Raw genomic sequence first — 19,698 nt, 5'->3', positions numbered from 1 at the left:
TCTGTGCAGCCATTAGCATCCTCCTACTCGTCTGTTGCTCTGTCTTTACAAACTGGTTTCCACACAAAGTCTAGTCCTCCCCATAAACGCGGTGTGGTGCCTGAGCCTCAGACTCCATGGAGTACATGCTGACAACAGCTGTGGTTGCCAGGAAATGTGTGACGTCGCTAAAGAGCCTCCGTTAGGACATTTACAACCCCTCAGTGGGGGCGTTTTAAGTTTAAAGGGGTACTTGTGGTGTACGGGCCTCGGGGAAATGGAAGGGGAGGGGGCAACTAAGGAACAACTAAGGTAATCAGGCTGCAGCAAAATACAAGAGCCTCATTTAATTGAAATGTTTATATATTTATGTAGTAACTCCTGTATTGATGATCATTTTGACTTTTGGACGCTGATTTTATGTTTCTCGTTCTGCTGCATTCAGGTGCCAGTGGAACATCAGGTAGAAGTTTTTATGAATGTCTTTTTCGTGTCTTCCTGACCTTCCTCTCAGGGTGAAAGAGTATTCGTCAGACTGGTCAGATGAGGAGAGTCCTAAGAAGGTGGCGGTGAACGGCGTGGGGGAGGCTGAGGACGAGGAGGATCAGGTAGAGGGGGAGCAAGTCCGAGCGATCTATGATTACGAGGGCCAGGAGGCCGATGAGCTCAGCTTTAAAGCAGGTATTAACACATACTAATGCTTACAGCGGGGGGGCATCACAGGGAGACTGCTGACTTTTGATTTGATCCACTTGATTTGAGTTGAATCACTGCTGGCATTTCATAAAATGTGCAAGACTAAAAAAAAAGCAATGAAATCATGAGTTGGAAAACATGACAATAGACTTTTTGTAACCGAGCCAAGTATTGAGATCAGATATACTTAAGATTAAGACTTTAAGGTTAAAAACAACTTATTATGCATAATGGCCAACTTCAGAATTGTACTTGTAATGTTAGTTAGTAAAGGTGGAGCTATTTTTTATTTCTTTATATACTGCCAGGCATAATCCCCAAAATGACACCATGATGTATTGGTGGATTATATTGGGTGTTAATAGTCTGTTACTAATAGAATATATTTAGTTGGGTAAAAATAATACCCTTTACCTCTGAAATGTAGGGTAGCAAAATATATAAAGTACCTCCAAATTGTACTAAAGTCGAGTACTTGAGAAACGGAGTTCTGTTGTGCGTGTAGTTGGTCTGATGTTGTGCAGAAGGAGCTGATCAGGTATTTATTGGTCTATTATCTCATGATCAAAACTACATCACAACATAAGAGATACATTTAAAAATGTATATTGTAAGAAAAATATAAGCCATGCTATATAAAACACTTCCTGTGTTAATAAGAACAGGATTTAGTTGTGAAATTAAGATAAGAGTCACAAACAACCGCAATCATTAAACGCCCTGAAGTGCATGAGTCACTTTTGAAGGGAAATTGCTTTTATGTAGGTGTTCTTATAAGAGTATCCACCCTATATTATTTAGAAATGAACTCATTGTTCCCTTCTAAAGAGAGCATTATTTTTTTTTAAAAGCAAGCAATTACCTAATATCAAATTCATAACTTATTTGCACATTACATTGAAATTCTAGCTTTTTAAGATGGGTAGATGTATATTTGTTCACCTGTGATGCCTCGACTTAACACATTCACACACACATTCATGTCCAACTGACCTGTTCAGACATGAATACTGATGGTCTACTGCAGACTGTAATGTATAAGTACCATTATATACTGTGATGTAATGGAGTCACACCCATCAGTCATTACATCGGTTACACCTCAAACTGCATGTCAGTGGCTCTGTGCCTTTTTAAACTGGAAGCCGTGAGTTTGTTCAATTGTTTGTGAATGATTCAGAGTCACAAATAACTTTGTAAAAAAAAGAATCTGTGACTTGAAGTGGATCATTATTAAAACTGGTTTTCTAATGTAAAGTGTTTTCTTGTGATCTTTCATGATGTGGGCAGCTTCACATCATCTGTGCTGTCAGGAAATAAAGCATTATGGAAAACTGTTCAAACAGTCAGATGCTTTTATTTTGAAAGAATAACTTGCTGCTGTAGTGTCATTTAAAAACTGCTTTATTAAATACTTACACTATTTTTATTGTTGTTGGAAATAAGACCTTCTCTGGTTTTATTGTTTCCTTATGCGCTGGATGTTTTGACACCAGTCTGAATATGAAGAATGCTGATTCAAAACCGGTAAATGTATATTAAAGTGCTACCAAGAAGCATATATAGTTTGGTGAAAACACACAATAACTGAAAAGATATGCGACTTCAGTTTACCAATTTTACTTTGGTGTTTGATGAATCATTGTCATCAGATAAACTGTATTGGCTGTAAAGTCGTGTAGTATTTACAGTGAAATACAAAACTGTGTTTTTCTTTCCAGTGCAAATGAGCTCTTAAATCAAATGATCCTTATTCTGAAGTATTGTTAATGGTTCCTCTACTGTGTGCACTTTGTACTGTGTCTGACACTCGGCTATGCTCGGGTCATGCTTGTATATTTAAAGAGCAACTTTACACTTAGCTGCAAATCATCACTTTTGACACCCTTGTGATTTGTATGGTTCTATTAAACCAGGGTCTTTTACCTATTTGATCACACGCATATTCACAAATTTTGTGCAAAGAAATCTGTTTTTCTACACACACAATCCATTAAGTTAGTGAAATCTAAACAAAACACTGTTTTAACTTTATCATTTACCTTCATATGTTAATATTTTGAGCATTGGTTTGGATTTGAGAATAATTTCAACATAGAAAATACTATATTCAGTCATTCTAGCTCTAGTTTTTTATTTACTTATTTAGTGAGACAAACCACTCCTGCCCTGGTAGGACATGTACATTTGACTAGTTAAGTTTACTATTAAATAAAGAATTCAGAAAATGTAACCAGAAATGACACAGAACTATCATTTGTGGTACACCAGACATCGAGCTAAAACTGTGTGTGTAGCTGCAGGGTGCATTAGATTCTCTCAGTCTGTAAGGGGCCGCGCTTTCCGGCTGGAGGGATTGTAGTCTCGGTTGGTTAACCAGCCTCCCTGTGGAGCTTCAGTCTTTCCTCTGCTGGCCCTCGAGTCTCGTGGGGGTTCAGGGGGAACACGCGTTGATGCAATCTGATGGGACCGCAGAGGGAGTTAAGTTTGAAAAGCTTAGCCTGGCTCAGCTCTATTTACCTTGAACCCGATGGCCTCCCCTCCTTCAGTTTCGATTATCTTTATCACTAATTAATGCTTTCCCCCATTTTTAGGATTCAGTATTTTAACACAATGCTTAAGGTTTAAACTTTCCTACCCTCATCTTCCCTCCAGGCGAGGAGCTGCTGAAGCTGGGGGAGGAGGACGAGCAGGGCTGGTGTAAAGGACGACTGAGCACTGGTAAGGTCGGTCTCTACCCCGCCAACTACGTCCAGCCCTCCTGATGGCCTGCCCAGCCTATGGTACAACAAGATGCCAGGACCAATCACAAGCTAGTAGTGCTGACATGGAGACGCTGAAACCAGACAGTTTTCTGGTGACTGACTGTTGAAACATCTTTTTTTTATCAGCCAGTTAGAAAAAAAGTCCACTCATTGTGAAAGGCTGTTTACTCAACCTGGGGTCGATGACCTTGTTTTTTGGAAGAAGATTTACAGGCAAAGAGAAGTCCAGGGAGGCATGCCAACACAGACTCTGTAGAGAAACAAGGAAGCAAATGTGATCAAACTCTGGATTTTTAGTTGCAAGAGTGTTTAATCCAAGAGGAGACAGCCTGGGTGCCGCATCTGCGAGTTACCACCAAGGCTGAGGGGATTGGCTGAAACACATGTCAATCAATTTCCGTAGTGCTTTTTTGTAGAAGATATCATTTTACATTTTGGGAAATAAAAAAATTATTATATGCAGTTTGTTGCAAGGATAGACGCAACGCAATGTTAGCTTAGCATAAAGACTGAGAAAGACTTCCAAGTTCTTATGTCTGTCTTTGGGAGTAAAAGCCCAATTTTATTCTGACAGACAATATAATTGGTTGCCTTCTGTCAGAGCTAGGCTAGTTTCCCTATTGTTTCCAGTCTTTATGCTAAGTTAAGCTAACCAGCAGCTAGCTGACGCCTTGTATTAGCTATATCCGTCTTCAAATGTTACTTTAGGCAAGTGATTAAACTTATTTCCCAAACTTCAAAACACATTTGTTAAGCCTCACTGTTCTCATCCTTAAATAAAGTCGTCTTCTTATCTGGGGAAACATTTTAAAGCTTTTTTCAGTAGATGTTGGTGCACTTTGATCCAGCCCCCCTAGTGTCTTCTAGAGGAACTGCAGCTGGAAGCACCTTCAACTTCCTCTTCGCTCAGGGTGGTTCCTGCTTGGATTAAAGAGATATAAACCAATTAAAGACTGTCAGTGCCTTAGTCAGCGAGGCCAGAAATGTTGCGGCGCCGCCCTGCTGTCTGGCAAGGAACTGCAGCCGCCTGACTGACCTCTAGTCTGATCCCAGTAGAATCTGTTTTACCTTCTGATTGGTTTGTTTAGCTCGACGTCGGCATGCTTTGGTTCATTTGTAGATCTTTAGGTGTGACACTGAATTCACTTTCTTTCCTTTTTTTTATGTGATAGCTGTATGTTTATATCAAGTCAACAGATTTAGATCTTGGATGGTGTAAACTGTTGCTACATGTTTCTTTTTAAGAATAGCATTTTTACAGTCAACTTATTTACTTTCTAATTTATTGCCCTTTTTAATTTACCAATCATTTTTCTAGGTTAAGGTGGGAAGTTGACTGTTAGCATTTGGCCCTTTTAACCTGTGGAAAGTGTTTTGTTGTGCTGCGACCATGAAGCACACGCAAAACAAACACCTTGAATAATTGATCATATTCTGTCAGTTTTTGGGGTTTTTCATGTTTAAGTTTGTTGTTTGTGTGTGAGGGGGCTTCCTCTGTCCTGCTGATGTGAGCATCGCTACAGCTAACCCACGTAGACGTCTGAATAATAAGAGAGGTTATAGAGATAATTAACGCTAATGTGCTGCTCCTTTTTTCCTTTTCCTTTACAAAAGTATAACATGTACAGAACATTACGGTGGAAGCAACAATAAAGTGCTTTCTGGAGTTGGAGGTTTTACAGCCTTTGTTTTGTCCTCAATCATTTTTAAATTGTGGTAATTATCTTCCTGCAAATATTTCAAGTACATGCATTGAAGAGGTTGGAACTGGGAGGTGATATATCAGGATATTTTATGCACAACTGGTTCTTTTGGTTCTTTTCCATAGAAAATGACACATGACTCACAGTTAGAGTATACGGTTAGGTTTCAGTTGATATTGTCAAATGTTGTATTTGAGAACAAAATGTGGCGCTACAGCTGCTGAAATAATCCAAAATTGACCAACAGGTTTTTAGTTTTTCTCAACGGCATAGAGTTAGCTACCACTTGTCGTTAGCAGTTATCAGCTGGTATGTTGTCACAGTGTGCAGAATCCCTCTACAATACTGTGAACCCAATATTTCACTTGACGTTTAATATTCTGAATCGTTTTCTGCCTCATTCACTTGCGGTATTATGATGTGTGGAAACAATTGGTCATATGTGATGCTTGGAGAGCAACTTCCACTCACTGAAGCAGAATTTAGGAAAAAAGGCTGAAAAAAGCGAGGAATTCTACCTTGACTTAAGAATATATTAGCACATAAATGGCCTTCCCCATGAGAACGTTTTAACCAATATTATTGTCACCTGTAACCTTTTTATAGGGTCACCTTTTAAAATGAGTGACACCTTCTCCAGAGATGAACTTGCTTTAAGTGACAAGAGAGCCATCTGCTGGTTCAACATAACTTATGTTTGTATTATTATCTTGAAATACATCTGTAAGTATGAAAAGTTAAAAACAATTTCCTTTAATTTAGTAGAATTTTACTTGATGACTGCAGTACTGCAGCAAATATTCATAGAGACTCTCAATCACTAGTGACAGAATTATTCTTTTGAATTGAACAGGATTAGAAACATGAGAAACTCAAGACAAATGAAAATAAATCAGTTTGAGCCAAAGATAGAAAATCTGCAGACAGTTTTATTAAATTGACAAATTTGTATCTGTACAGCAAAATCAAACTTCACAATGATAAATCTGTTACGGTTCATATTACATGGCATAATGTAAAAAGAAAAACTGCACACCGATTAAGTTTGTTCACATACAGACGTACAAAACTGGTTCTGATGGTCGCCATGGAGATGGTTTATAAAACTCTAAGCAGCGAGCTGTTTCTGTCTGACCGTCAGCTCGCCGCTCAGGAAGAGGACGTCCCCTCGAAGAACGGCTTCACAAATAATCTGCAACTTCAGTTCATTAACTTTTGTAAATGAGCAGAAAGTATTGCTGCTAACGTTCTGCTTTTAGATCATTCACAAATATTAATATACAACTAAAAGCTGCAAAGCATTTGCCAAACAGAAAGAGGATACATTTTTATTTTTTTTACAAATGAATGAGGCGCATTATCCAGTGATGTCAGCGCCCTGCAGACGTGCATCAGGTTAAAGTGCAAACTTAAATATTAAACAATCAGAAAGAAAACAAAATCCAAACAATGCTTGCTTCTCTTTAGTTTCATTTAGAGTTACAAATCATTCCCCTGCAAAACCAAACATGTTTATGGCTCAAGAGTCTGTAAAGGACCTAGCGTGGGGTTTTCCTTCCAGGGTTAAAAAATATAATCATTTGTTATAACGTCAGCAGTAACTTTCCTTCTTTAAAATAACCATTTTTAAACTAAATATCCTTCCTCTGAATGCAAAGTTACATTACACACCAATCAATGGGACTTCAAACTAAATCAGAATGTTTCAGTCAATAATCCCTCAGACTGCGCTGCATCAAGACCACTTAAAGCTGCTTTTATTCGGTTTCTGTGCACTAGGGAGCAGCAGAATAAGCCGTTGGACAGGCGATGTGCAGCGGGGCTTAATAAAAGCAATTAGCTTAGCGTAAAATCTGGAAGCAGGGTGAAACAGCTAGCCTCCCTCTGTCCAAAGTTTTAAAAAAAATATGCCTACCAACACTTGATGTCCCAGTAACACTTCAGGATCACTCAGCAGCTGTTGTCCAAAAAAAAAATGAACTGGTACGTACCTCATTGTCCAACCATTAACATATCATTTTGTATGGATCAAAAAAGGAGAGATGAGTTAATATTAGGATGTAGACGTGTTGTGGTGTCTATTTTAAAGAAAGAAGGAAAGATCTTTTTCCTTTCTGTGTGAAATGGCAGTTCAAAAACTAAACGATTACCTTTGACTTGTATGTGCCAATTTCAGACAATGTTTTCTTAGTCAGAATTCCACATTTGGATGTGTTCGTAGCTCAGTGCAGGTTTATTAGTCTGACCTTTAGCATTATTGAAGCAGAACTTTTATAACGTGTGCCAGCTGTTTGTTTGCCATATTATCAATAACTTACTTCCTTACAAAACAGAACCAAACTGCTAATGTTTGTGCTCAGGCGTGTTGCTGATGGTGCAGACTGCAGACGATGGAGCCTCTCTGAGAGTTGTGTAAGATTGTGTTCATTAAAGGCAACAGAGAACATGGGACGACGCAGGTCAGGATGAGAATACTCAGAAAGATCCAAAACTCGACGTGCAAGAGACGTACCGGGCGAGTCAGGCGGGATCTTGTCACGGAGTGAAGAGGACGGGACTTCACGATTGATGGGAAAAAGTCTGAAAGCAACGGGGACGTCTGAAAGAATTCAAAGTTCAGTTGCTGAGTGTGCGATTCCGGCAGCCACTTTGAAACAAAACAGCGTCCTGTTGCTCTACATGCTCCAGTCTCTGAGTTAAATATCACAAAAAAGCAACGATTGGAAAGCAATCCAAACCTCAGAAGCAGCAGCCTTCAGTCAAATCATGAACAGTGCTTGTTTAGGAACTCAAAAGATACTGGGCGATCTCACATCAGCCCCCAAACTACATCCTCCACAAAAGCAGATAAGACGGGTGAGGAAATATAATAATTGAGATAAAAACGCTCCAATCTGACGATCAGTTGGAGATGGCCAGAAGGGAGAATTTTCTGGGATTTATTTTTGCATTTGATGCAAATGTTCAGCAGCAGCAAATAAACAGAGCGGTTCCAGATGTGGGAATGGTGTTGGCACTGTGCAGGTTGGCTGGTTAAAGCCGGGAATCTGCGTAAGGAGGAGGAGGAGGAGGAAGGTGCGAGGAGTCAGTCTTTTGCCGGCGCTCTCTCCATCTCTACCGGTCCTTCAGTTCTCTCGTCACTCGCTTGGTGATGCGACCGCACAGCAGACCCACCATGAAAAGGATGCACACACTCAGAGAGATCATGAGCAGGATGTAGTTCTTGGACGGCGAGATCATCACCTGCACCGCCAGGTCTGAGAAGCCCTCTGCTGGCGCCACCTGCAGGACGGACGGGAAGGTTACGAATGTCGGTTCATTGATAAAGCCTTTTTCCCTATGCTACCGGATTCAGGGAAGACAATCTTTCCGTCTGCCGACCCAGAAATATCTTCCCACCAACAAGATGGATTCCATAAAATTGGGTAGAAACATGCATGGTCTCCAGAGGATGAGGTCTGAAATAACTTTTTAGATTTTTTCTCTAGCCCAATCTTTATATTGATATTTTGGTTTGTGATCAAATGCTTGCTAAACTGATGACTGTACTCAGTGTTATACAAATGTTAGCGTACTAAAAAGGTTCATCTTAGCACGTTTCCTTATGCTGAATACGCTAAGCTAATGGCCCTCTGGACATAGCTACCAACTCATTTAATCTACCTCTTCCTCTATCAAAAATGTCAATGAGCATTTAAGTCTAGGCTAAAAAGCTAATATACAAACCGAACACTGATAATTAGAGATGGAAAATAAAATAATGCATTTACAAATATAAATACTTATGTTTATTCACATGTTTCTTACATGGTATTATAAATCTTCGTGCCTGAAAAAATCAGCTTAAACTAAGAAATAAAACAATTCAAGTCTTAATAATTCCCGTTTTAATCCCCTGCTGTTTTACCTTCGCAGCGTAGCTCCACATGTCGATGCGGTCCTGAAGTCTCTTTTTACACTCTGGCTGCAGACGGACCCTCTTGTCCTGTAACGCCTCGATCAGACAAGACATTTCTGGACAAAGAGAGGGAGAAACAAATCAAAACATTCGGACACACAGTGGGGAATCGACCAAAACAGCATTACACACCCACAACCACAACCACTGAAAAGTATTGATATATTGTGTGAAAGCACCCACGTCGCCCCCTCCCCGGCGTGATGGCAGCGCAGTGGTGTTTGAGGTCCAGGGCGCAGGCTGTGTGGAGCACTGGGTCCACAAAGATGTCCGCCTTACTCTCCTTCAGCATGTTCAGCACTTCCTGCAACAAAGGAAGGAGGAAGATGGAGCGATGAAGGGTGAGATTCTGTACCGAATCTATTTAGATCTTCTGCTGAATCATGCAAATGACATTTAGAGAAGTCGTTAAAACATTTAAATTGAGGTCATGACAGAGGGACTCATTTTAAAGACATTTTGACAAAAGTACAACTAAAATCTATCCATCCTAACAAAGGTTTTTTGGATGTTTACAAAGCCATTCATAGGCTTTTTGATGAATAGTGGATTTTCCTACAGTCCACTGATACCTGAACACACCACCAGGAGGAGGATTTTCTTTACTTATTCCCTGCTTTACCAAACAATACAAATGTAAATTTAACAGAAGAAGCACGCTGTTAACCAACTCAAGTAGTGCTGCAAATATCAGTCTGCTTTGGAAATGTTGAGCAGCAACTCTTTTTGAACAACAGTAGTTAAATCTTCAACTCCATCTGGAGCTCAAAACCCCCCACACATCCTCTTTGTCTGAGGAATCCAAAAAAGATCAAGATACAGTTAACAATACTTTAAGGAGCAAATAATCCTAAATGTGTTACTTTGCAAAACAATAATATTGATCAATGTTTACTTTTTTACAGGCCTCCTGTTTGATCTTCAGCAGGTTGACTTTCAGACACTCCTCCACCTGACCCGTCTGCTCCTGAGCTGCTGCCTCCTCTGCACACAACCTGGGGATCTGCAGGAGAGGAGAGGAGAGGAGAGGAGAGAGGACAAGACAGAGGACAGAGGAGAGGAGAACACAGAGGACAGAGGGGACGAAAGGAGAGGAGATAGGACAGAGGAGAGGAAAGAGGACAGAGGATAGGAGAGAGGAGAGGAAAGAAGAAAGGAAAGAGGACAGAGGAGAGACGAAAAGAGGAATGGGGGGAGGATGTGGAGAAAAATAGTGAGTGAGTTTGAGGAGAATAAAGATTTGGTTTAATGTAGAAAAAAGACATCCAAAATAAACCATAGGATTGTGTGTGTGTGTGTGTGTGTGTGTGTGTGTGTGTGTGTGTGTGTGTGTGTGTGTGTGTGTGTGTGTGTGTGTGTGTGTGTGTGTGTGTGTGTGTGTGTGTGTGTGTGTGTGTGTGTGTGTACCTCATCAGTGCAGTGCATCTGCAGCTGTGGGTCGAGTCTGTAGTCGAGCGCTGACTCCTTAAGGATCACTCTGATCTGATCCTCACAGTCTGGAGACAACCTCTGAACCAACCCGGCAAAAAACACGATTCAGGAAGACGACGACGCAACAACAACAACAACAACAACAACAACAACAACAACCGGCAAAGTTTCAGAATTCAGGCTTTTGTTGTTAGAGTAAGGTGAACACATTTATGAAGTATCAACAGAAAGACACTGTTTGGCTTATTGTAACACAAGTGTTTGTTATATCAAAACGAGCTAAGTTGTGGACTGACCTGGTCGGCGTATTTGAGTTTGAGGCATGCGATGACCTGGCCCTCAAGCTCGCTGTCCTCGCTCGCCTTGTTCAGGATGGGCTGGCAGAATTTTGGGATGTCGGCTCGGCAAGCTTTCCTCAACACCGGGTTCAACCTGTAGTCTGGAGGGGGGGGGGAAGTGGAGTTGTGTATGTGAGGTGACTGTTGAGTCAGAACAGGTTTAGATTCTCTTGTTACTAAATGTCTTACTGACCCGTGTTCTGTGTGATCTGCCTCTTGGTGATCATCTGTTTACATTTGGGGTCCATCAGCTCGCTGTTCTTGTTCTGCTTCAGACACTGAAGCACGTTCCTGGCATCCGCGTCAGTACAGAACCGCTGCGGGAGAGAAGCACAAAACAAACCGGTTAAAGGATCCTTTCTTTATTTTATCACAGCTGCTGACATCTTGAATCTCCTCCTCCTCCTCCTCCTCCTCTTCACCTTGATCATCTGCTTGCAGACTCTCATCAGCTGGTAGTCAAGCTCAGGGTCAGTCATCTCCACCTCCTGCAGCCTGAAGATCCGCTGGTGGCAGCGCTGACTCAGGTGCTTCTTCTGCTCCTTCAGACACTCGATCATCTGGGAGGAGAGAGGCAGGCAGAGGGAGAGAGAGAATCCACAAACATTAATAACTTCATCTTAAGATTTCTTTCAGCTGTTTTTTCCGTGCCTGATGCGCCTCACCTGAGCGTTACCAAAGGCCACATTGGGACACAGTCGGCTGATGTCTGACTTACAGGGATCGTACAACTCCGGTTCCAACCGGATATCCTCCGACTGAGAGGGAGGGAGAGAAGAATCGAACTGTAAGTTTGATCTCACAAAGGTTAACAGAACTGTGCACACAGTGTTGTTTTCACAGTTCACATTTTTGTTCAAATTTTATTGGGATAAAGAGAAACGTTTTTTTTTTACAGACTAGAAAACTCACTTCAATTCATAACACCAGTTCTTAGATGACTTCGAGCAAGCTCAGTAAAAGTGGAAATTGCACACAGCTGCAAAACTTTATCGGTGTGTTTTCCCTGTAATATCAGTAGCACAATATGTTTTGTAAATCAAATGCTATCCCCCAATCCATTATCAGACAACTTGCCCGTTAATGTCTACAGTCATGCTAACAGCTCTTTGAGCTAATGCTAACATGTTGATGTTTAGCAGGCATACTTTAAACTTTACAATATTCACCATCTTAACATGTGCTTATACGCACGAGTACAGCTGAGAGTGATGAGGATTTCAATCATGTTGCACAACAAAAATCAGAAATTGAAATGATGACCTGCAGAGTCCTAGGATATTCAAGGTGAGAGTCATTCATTCTGAGGCAATTTATCCAATATTTGTGGACATTGTATTCTAAGCAAAAAAAGTTATTCAACAGACGAACAACATTCAAGGAAACATCTTCATTCAGGGTCTGAAGGTTGAGTGTGTGTGTGTGTGTGTGTGTGTGTGTGTGTGTGTGTGTGTGTGTGTGTGTGTGTGTGTGTGTGTGTGTGTGTGTGTGTGTGTGTGTGTGTGTGTGAGTGAGAGCGTTACCATCTCCAGCTCCTCCACCCGCAGCTGTTTACGACACTTGAGTGAGACGCGCTGCTCCCTGGCGTCCTGCAGAGTGTCATTCTTCACCGTGGTGCTGAGACAGATGACGACGTCCACTCTGCAGCGTGATGGGGGAGTGTGAAGTTAGTTAATTAAAATCCGATCAATTTGCAGAAAACACTTTGAACTCACTGGCTGCTCACAGAGAACAACATATGGGAAAAAGCTTCAAATGCAAGGCACGTTTCCACTTTACTGGATGTTTTATTGCAAATCAAACTCACTTTTTCTTGATGTTTGGACACAGTCGCAGAACGTCTTCCTTACACGCCATCTTGAATTTGTAGGAGAACCGGAAATCCTTCATCTGAACCTGAAAGGGGAGCATCACTCATATTAAACAGTGACCATCACAGATAAACATTTTCATCTGTCTCTTCGTCTTCCTCTTCTCGCTCTTTTTGTCTTTCTGAATCTTGTGACAATTTAATATCCTGAGGGAATAATTCTCCTTTAGACACAAGCTGAGCAACTTTTTGTTATTTTAATTAGAGAAATATCTTAAATTAATTGTAACTATAATAACTAATAGTAACTATAACACTAATAAAAAAGTGTGTGTGAATGACAGGGAAACAACAAACAAAACTACAGCTGCTGAACACAATCCTAGTTTACATCTGTGAATAATAGAAAATGTGTAGAAGTGATCACTTGTGTCTGGGCCAAACTTTACACCAAACTTTACTGAAATCTTGCCTAAGGTTAAAATAATAATGAATTAATATAAAGTAAGGAATAGAGTAAGATGTCATGGTAACTGACCAGCTGGAAGTGTGTAACGCCGACTAGACATTTTTCATTCATCTCCTTCTGATGTTTGTTCTGAACCAGGCACTCCATCAGATCCCCTGTGTCCACCTGGTTATCAGCTACATCCTACACACACACACGCACACACACACACACACAGATTAAGACAATTATTTACACCTCATTAAAGGAAACTAAATGTAAACAAAGCTAAAATCTAAAGGCCTGCTTCAGGAGGATGAAGCGCTCAGTTATGTTTAGCATGAATCTGGACATTATCTATAAATTCACACTTGAGCAGTACTATAAACCAATTTAACACGCTACAGGAAAAAGGGAAAACCAAAAATAAGGCCCTTTTAAAAATAAATGTATACATGGAGTTATATTTTTTCATTGTAAATTCCATTTTTATATTTTTGATGATTGAGTTTGCAGTATTTTTTTGCTCATACTATTATTGCACCAAACATCAAGCCGGATGTATTGTATGAAAAATGTGATTTCAAATGTACTTGACAATAAACCTCTTTCCGTTTGTAACTCACAAATGCACCCCTACTATATATGGTATGCTTGCAATGAATTACCAGCTGTTGATATCTGTAAACACCATGTATATTTTTGTGTGTACACAGAGAATAGTGCATGTACTCACATGGCAGTACGCCTGAGTAAGGGGCTCACAGGCTCTGATGAGCAGAGCGTCTATCTGGATATCCTGCAGCAAAGAAGAGAGAGCAGAAGTTCAGGACGTGCAGGTGAGACAAACAATCAGGTGACCAATCACAACTTCCCAATTTGGGACATTCAATCCAGTCGTATCTAATTTCACATCCATTTTATTTTACTGACCTCGGACTCCAGCTCCGTCAGATTCCCCACCACCTCCCTGCAGGCTGACACCAGGTCCTCCAAATGATCCTGCAGACACTCCAGTTCCTGAACACACACACACACACACACACACACACACACACACACACATTATGTCTCTTTTAAACAATGACTGTGAATAAAAAATACAATTAATTTAAAACGAGAAGAGATGATTTATGCCAGATTTCTAGGTTTTGTTTTTCTTTTAAATCCATCACAATTTGGAGAAGGAGTTGTGATGAAAGATGAGAGGGAGCTCAAACTTCCACCACAGGGTTAAAGTGAGCAGTTGTCAGCAGTAGGAATAGTGTGTGTGTGTGTGTGTGTGTGTGTGTGTGTGTGTGTGTGTGTGTGTGTGTGTGTGTGTGTGTGTGTGTGTGTGTGTGTGTGTGTCTGTCTCACCTGTCCAGCGTCGGTCTTCTCGCTGCACCACTTGCCGAGGTCGGTCATGCAGCGCTTCTGCAGCTCGGGGTCCAACTTCACGTCCAGCGCCCTCTGGTGGAGAATCCTCTGAACCTCCACCTTACAGTCCCGAGATAACTGCGCGCACACACACACACACACACACACACACACACACACACACACACACACACACACACACACACACACACACACACACACACACACACACACACACACACACACACACACACACACACACACACACACACACACAACTTGAACGAGAGTCTGACAATAGAGGGTTGTTGAGGCCAAAACCAATGTTAAAAATCTGAAATCAAAGTATATAATGGAGAGAAAATAAATGAGACATATCTTTGGTATTTCTGTATATGCTATTTTTAAGTCACTTATCACCCGACATGTCAAAAGTGATATTTCTGTGAAAAGGTAATATAAACTAATAATATGTTTTCACCCGCACTGACTGAATGTATCACCTGGCTGCTAATGACACATTTAGAGTTACTGTTATTAAGAGTTTTCAACTTGTAATTAAGATCACTCAACATCCAAGTCATACTGTAGCTCCTGCAGGGAAACCCTTCCCTTATTCTCTGACATATCTCAAGTAATGGACTCTCTAATGTGTGTTCTCAAATGATGAAAATGCTGCTTTCCCTTGATAGTAAATTGAATATCTCTTGTTGGACTGTTGGTTGGACAAATGATGAGCACTTTTCACTATATGATGTTTTATAGACCAAACGATCAATTGATTTATAAGAAAAACAGAAATGCAAGATTATTGATTAAGAAAAGACTTATTAGTTGCAGCTCTGCAAATAGATATACCTTACGTTCCAAACCAAAGCCATACCAAAGTTAGCTGTTTATTAATAAGAGAGTAGTGAATTAGTTATTTCTGTTCATTTACTTGTGGGCTAACTTGTGTATCTTAAGAGTTTGTAGTGACACTCTGGAGTATTCTAGTTGACTGGATTTAATACCATGTTATACTTCCTATATGAATTATTCCACAGCTTATTTATAGTTGTGTGAGTCCTGTTCTCTATTAACTTATACATTTTTACAATCATTCTTCTATTGTGTTTTGACACAATACAATAACTCCGATATGTTGCCAAAAACAGTTGTCGTCAGTAACAACCCTTGTATTCCCTCAGCCTCTGTTGGAAATATGTGTATTACTCTAAACATAAAACTTTAAGCCACAAACAGCTCTTTAAAGAAGTGTGAACCACCTAAAATGTGCTCATTCTGAAGGTCTGAAGCACTCAGTGATTATGTGACCGGGTGTTCACACTGTGAGGCCTAATTACCCCTTGATGTGGACCTTCCCACTGAGACACTGATTACATGGATACCAGGGCAAAGCAGGGCCAGCTACCTTATTGCAACCATTCGGCAGACGCTGTTGTTCAAAGTGTATCCCTCCAAAAAATGTTCAAACCTTTAATCTGTCCAATATATTGGTTTATGATTAAGAACAAGCAATAAATTAGGACTCCCATTCCCATCATCTTCAAATGGACTTCCTGTTGAGTGCCAATTAGCAACTGTTAGCATGCTAATACACTGAATTAAAATGGACTATGGCTTTTATGATCTGTCAGATTTCAAGTTTTTTTTTTTGACAGACAAAATGAAATCATCCCCATAATCATCATCAGTTTATCCCTTCACCAGGATCAATTCTGATTTATTCCAGGTGATCCTCTGACCACGTACCTGCTTGGCTGGGTGAACCTGTTCAATTTGAAAACAACAAAGTGTACAGTTCACAATAGTGATACAATATATCCCATTATGTCCAAAACTCCTCCTGTCATCACATTTAAAGGACAGGGAGTGTGTGATCAGGTGATCCTACCCGGCGGCCTTGCTCCTCTGTGCGGTAGGCGTGGCGGTACAGGCAGGAGAAGACGGCGCCCGGCGGCATCAGCTCGCTGGTCTCGTTCCAGCCGTGTGTGTGGCAGAGCCGAGCGGCATCACCCTGACACTTCTTATACAGGACGGGGTCCAGCCTGGGAGACAAGCAGCCACAACATGACTCAGTTTCTCCATGTTGAAGAAAAGCTTTACAGCCATTTGTTTTTTGATACTCGCGACAATATTCTGAGATTCAGATTTAGATTTAGTCAGGGGAGAGCCACAATTCTAAAGAGTATTTAAGAGGTTTTTTCCAAATAAAGGAGAAAACTATTCATTCAATTAATAATGAATTACCTCAGACAGCTAGATTGAAATTTCCTGGAGTGCACAAAAAGTGATATCTTTTGAACAAAATGCTTTTCTTTATAACTTTTTGTCCTTACCATCATCTGGAACTTAAACTCCCATCTTAACAACAAAATACTTTCACAGAGTTTTATATTTTTAATACTCTCTCATTAACTGATCTTGCTCATCTTATCTCAGGTGTGTTCACATTAAGGTCATGTGATGGCATCTGAGCTTTCTTGATGAAGACGATCCCGCAGTAAGGGTACCTTAAATTAAGATGCTTATGTCATCTTTAACGTTTTGGGTTGTACCTTTAAAATATGAATTGTTGTGTCAATGTTAAAAGGTGAAGAGCAGCAGAACGTTGCTGGATTCAGACTCACTTCCAGTCTCTGGATATGAAATACTGCAGCTCCAACAACCGGTGCTCACAGTCCTCCACCATCTTCTCCGTGTACAGGTGCTCCATCAGACACGACAGGATCCTACATACGCATTTAGAAAAGAAAATGTTGAAAACTCTGATTACTTGACCTAATGTGTGTGTGCCAGGTTGTGTGTGTGTGTGTTTAGGTGGCTCACATTGGGTCTCCGTTGTGGATGTGTTTGCAGGCGGTCTGGATGACGGACTCGCAGGCCTCGTTAAGCGCGCGGTCGATCCGGTAGTCTGCCCCAGGGTCGGCAGACTGGATCAATGTCTGCAGCTGCAGCGGAAAAAGACAGTAAAAAAGAAACAATAAATATTACATTACATAGCATTTACTGTAGCTGACGCTTTTAACCGACTTACAATACGTGCAATAAACCATAACAATTCAAACTCAGAACAGAGAGTGCTGATACCCCACTGACAGTCTGCTGAAACAGCCTGTTCTAGTATATGGTCATCGACAACGCCACATTTAAGTGATAATTCATACAACTTGAGCTTAAATGAATAATATTATTTTTACTCATTTGAATGAATCCGTCTATTTATAATTGTTTGGGGCTAAGAAGAAGAATATTCCATTTTTTATCTCAGTGTCTTCATTCTGACCATTTTATGTAGAAGAAAGAGCTGTTAATGTTCTTGATTTAATATTAAGGAAAACTGAACTGGCAGTTTCCAACATGTTACTTTAAAATATCTTCGACACTTGAGCCTCTACAAGTGAAAGCTGGAAAACTGAATGATTTATGCAGAGTAGTTTTAAAATGTATTTAGGAGTTACATGAATTATTTAGAAAAGAAAAGACACACTAAGCTATTCAGACCACACACAAAACGTCCTGCCTCTCAGCTGTTAGCATCCCTTTAACTCTGAGGCGTCACAGCGGCAGTAACTCACGGCGTTCTGGCAGACGCTGTCAACCGCGGTGCTGCGGTCGCCACGCCCAATTCTCATCAGGCAGTGCAACGTGCGGCCTTTGCGGTGCAGGCCGGAGCAGTGGGCCTCGATCTCCGTCCGGCAGTGCAGCACGATCTCCGGACTCAGGGAGAAGTCCTCCATCAGCATCCGCCTGTAGTCCAGCATCTCGCCCTGACACTCGCCGCTGACCGGACGACCTGCACAGAGCCATATCAAAGTATTATTGACACAGTTACACCTGGATATACATCACTTTACACAGTTTTGGCCACTAGGGGGCTACAGGCGACATGTTAACGCAACACTGACTTATTATCACTTTATAAATGTGGTATGGCAAACTTTCCTTTCTGCGCATCTAGCAGACATTGAGCTAAGGCTGGGCAATATTTTAATATTACAGCTCTGGAAAAAATTAAGAGACCACTGGAGCATTATCATTGTCTTTTGTTTTACTATTTATAGATATGTGTTTGAGTTAAAGTATTTGTACTCTTTTTTTTTTATTGTATTCTATAAACTACTGACAACATTTCTCTGTTGGAATTCAACAGACACTCGAACGGCTGCCATACATGTAGAGATAAATATTTAAGAAAAATGTGGAGTGGTCTCTTCATTTTTTCCAGAGCTGTATATTGATATTGTGATATAAGACTAGATATCGTCTTAGATTTTGGATATCGTAATAATATAACTGGTGTCAGATCCTGATTATAAAAGCTGCTTTACAGTAAATTCCTGTCATTTTCTGAATTTACCAGACTGTTCTAGCAGTTTTAATATGTGTCTTTACCTGCTTCTTCATTGTCATCATTGATGTGTATTTATCAAATGTCTTGTGTAATACTTTGTTGAAGCTTCAACCTCAACTCTTGAATATCGTCACAATATCGATATAGAAAGTTGTTGAAAAGTCGAGATATTTCATTCTGAATTTGCCCTTCAACTGGAGTCAAGTTGATGTTCCCCAGATTAAGGTTAAGTCTAATATCTAAACTCCCTTTAGTTCCGTTTTGGTCTCCACCAACTTCAGAAAGAAATATCTGTCTCCTAATCTGAATTCATTTTCCCAAGCTTTTCTGTTTATGAATGGTGTTTGTCAGGACACTGTGTACTCCCCACTCACCTCGGTGCACAGCAGCCTCCAGGCACAGCAGCAGGTAGGAGAGTCTGGCCTCGCGGGCTCGAGGCAGGTTGTTGTCCAGGCTGCAGCGCTGCTTCCTCAGGTCCGCCTTGCAGGCTTTAGCCAGAGAGTAGCTGACTTTGTAGTCCTGAGAGATGAGCTTCTGACGCGTGGTCAGAGCGTCACGGCACTGACAAGGAAGAGGGGAGTGTTAGTGAGTGAAACAAGTTCTTTATGATCCAAAAACATGAGTAAATCGATGAGTTGTCTTTAAATATACCTTTTCTGACATGGCCTCCTCAAACTTGTGATTGAACAGACACTTGTAGACCTTCCCTTCTCCTGCCTGAGTCTGTGGAGAGGAAAGGCAAAACATAGTATATGAGGAATGAATGAGCAATGATCAAATTTGAGCGAGTTTCAAATCCCACATTGTATTTGTGTTTCCACTGACTAATTTGCTTATACACTTGGATGTAAACT

At 40.7% G+C, this 19,698-nt stretch overlaps 2 protein-coding genes across 4 annotated transcripts in view; one reads left to right on the top strand and one right to left on the bottom strand.

The window, feature by feature from the left end:
- The window catches only part of pacsin3 (protein kinase C and casein kinase substrate in neurons 3), a 30,116-nt gene extending 25,010 nt beyond the window's left edge, over nucleotides 1-5,106 (top strand). For both annotated transcript variants that reach the window (XM_063881021.1, XM_063881019.1), the window contains 2 exons: nucleotides 494-660; nucleotides 3,331-5,106. In XM_063881021.1, coding sequence (XP_063737091.1) covers nucleotides 494-660; nucleotides 3,331-3,440 — 277 coding nt within the window. In that variant the 3' untranslated portion in view covers nucleotides 3,441-5,106. The remainder of the gene's footprint in view (nucleotides 1-493; nucleotides 661-3,330) is intronic.
- A 946-nt stretch (nucleotides 5,107-6,052) lies between these two features.
- The window catches only part of LOC134862900 (Golgi apparatus protein 1-like), a 22,232-nt gene continuing 8,586 nt past the window's right edge, over nucleotides 6,053-19,698 (bottom strand). The window contains exons 6-27 of one of the 2 annotated variants that reach the window (XM_063881017.1): nucleotides 19,496-19,567; nucleotides 19,219-19,405; nucleotides 18,069-18,286; nucleotides 17,320-17,441; nucleotides 17,121-17,222; nucleotides 16,385-16,538; nucleotides 16,243-16,260; nucleotides 14,488-14,625; nucleotides 14,062-14,148; nucleotides 13,865-13,927; nucleotides 13,219-13,332; nucleotides 12,678-12,766; nucleotides 12,394-12,511; nucleotides 11,536-11,628; nucleotides 11,293-11,430; nucleotides 11,064-11,187; nucleotides 10,829-10,971; nucleotides 10,509-10,610; nucleotides 9,997-10,104; nucleotides 9,285-9,405; nucleotides 9,051-9,157; nucleotides 6,053-8,425 (exon numbers count right to left, since the gene is read on the bottom strand). In XM_063881017.1, the coding sequence (XP_063737087.1) occupies nucleotides 8,258-8,425; nucleotides 9,051-9,157; nucleotides 9,285-9,405; nucleotides 9,997-10,104; nucleotides 10,509-10,610; nucleotides 10,829-10,971; nucleotides 11,064-11,187; nucleotides 11,293-11,430; nucleotides 11,536-11,628; nucleotides 12,394-12,511; nucleotides 12,678-12,766; nucleotides 13,219-13,332; nucleotides 13,865-13,927; nucleotides 14,062-14,148; nucleotides 14,488-14,625; nucleotides 16,243-16,260; nucleotides 16,385-16,538; nucleotides 17,121-17,222; nucleotides 17,320-17,441; nucleotides 18,069-18,286; nucleotides 19,219-19,405; nucleotides 19,496-19,567 (2,586 nt within the window). In that variant the 3' untranslated portion in view covers nucleotides 6,053-8,257. The remainder of the gene's footprint in view (nucleotides 8,426-9,050; nucleotides 9,158-9,284; nucleotides 9,406-9,996; nucleotides 10,105-10,508; nucleotides 10,611-10,828; nucleotides 10,972-11,063; nucleotides 11,188-11,292; nucleotides 11,431-11,535; nucleotides 11,629-12,393; nucleotides 12,512-12,677; nucleotides 12,767-13,218; nucleotides 13,333-13,864; nucleotides 13,928-14,061; nucleotides 14,149-14,487; nucleotides 14,626-16,242; nucleotides 16,261-16,384; nucleotides 16,539-17,120; nucleotides 17,223-17,319; nucleotides 17,442-18,068; nucleotides 18,287-19,218; nucleotides 19,406-19,495; nucleotides 19,568-19,698) is intronic. The other variant, XM_063881018.1, reaches the window with a different exon arrangement.

This window comes from Eleginops maclovinus, chromosome 4 (assembly GCF_036324505.1).
Source record: "Eleginops maclovinus isolate JMC-PN-2008 ecotype Puerto Natales chromosome 4, JC_Emac_rtc_rv5, whole genome shotgun sequence".
Classification (NCBI taxonomy): Eukaryota; Metazoa; Chordata; class Actinopteri; order Perciformes; family Eleginopidae; genus Eleginops; species Eleginops maclovinus.
The sequence above is the reverse complement of the archived record's forward strand: the minus strand, read 5'-3'. Positions and strand labels throughout refer to the sequence as shown.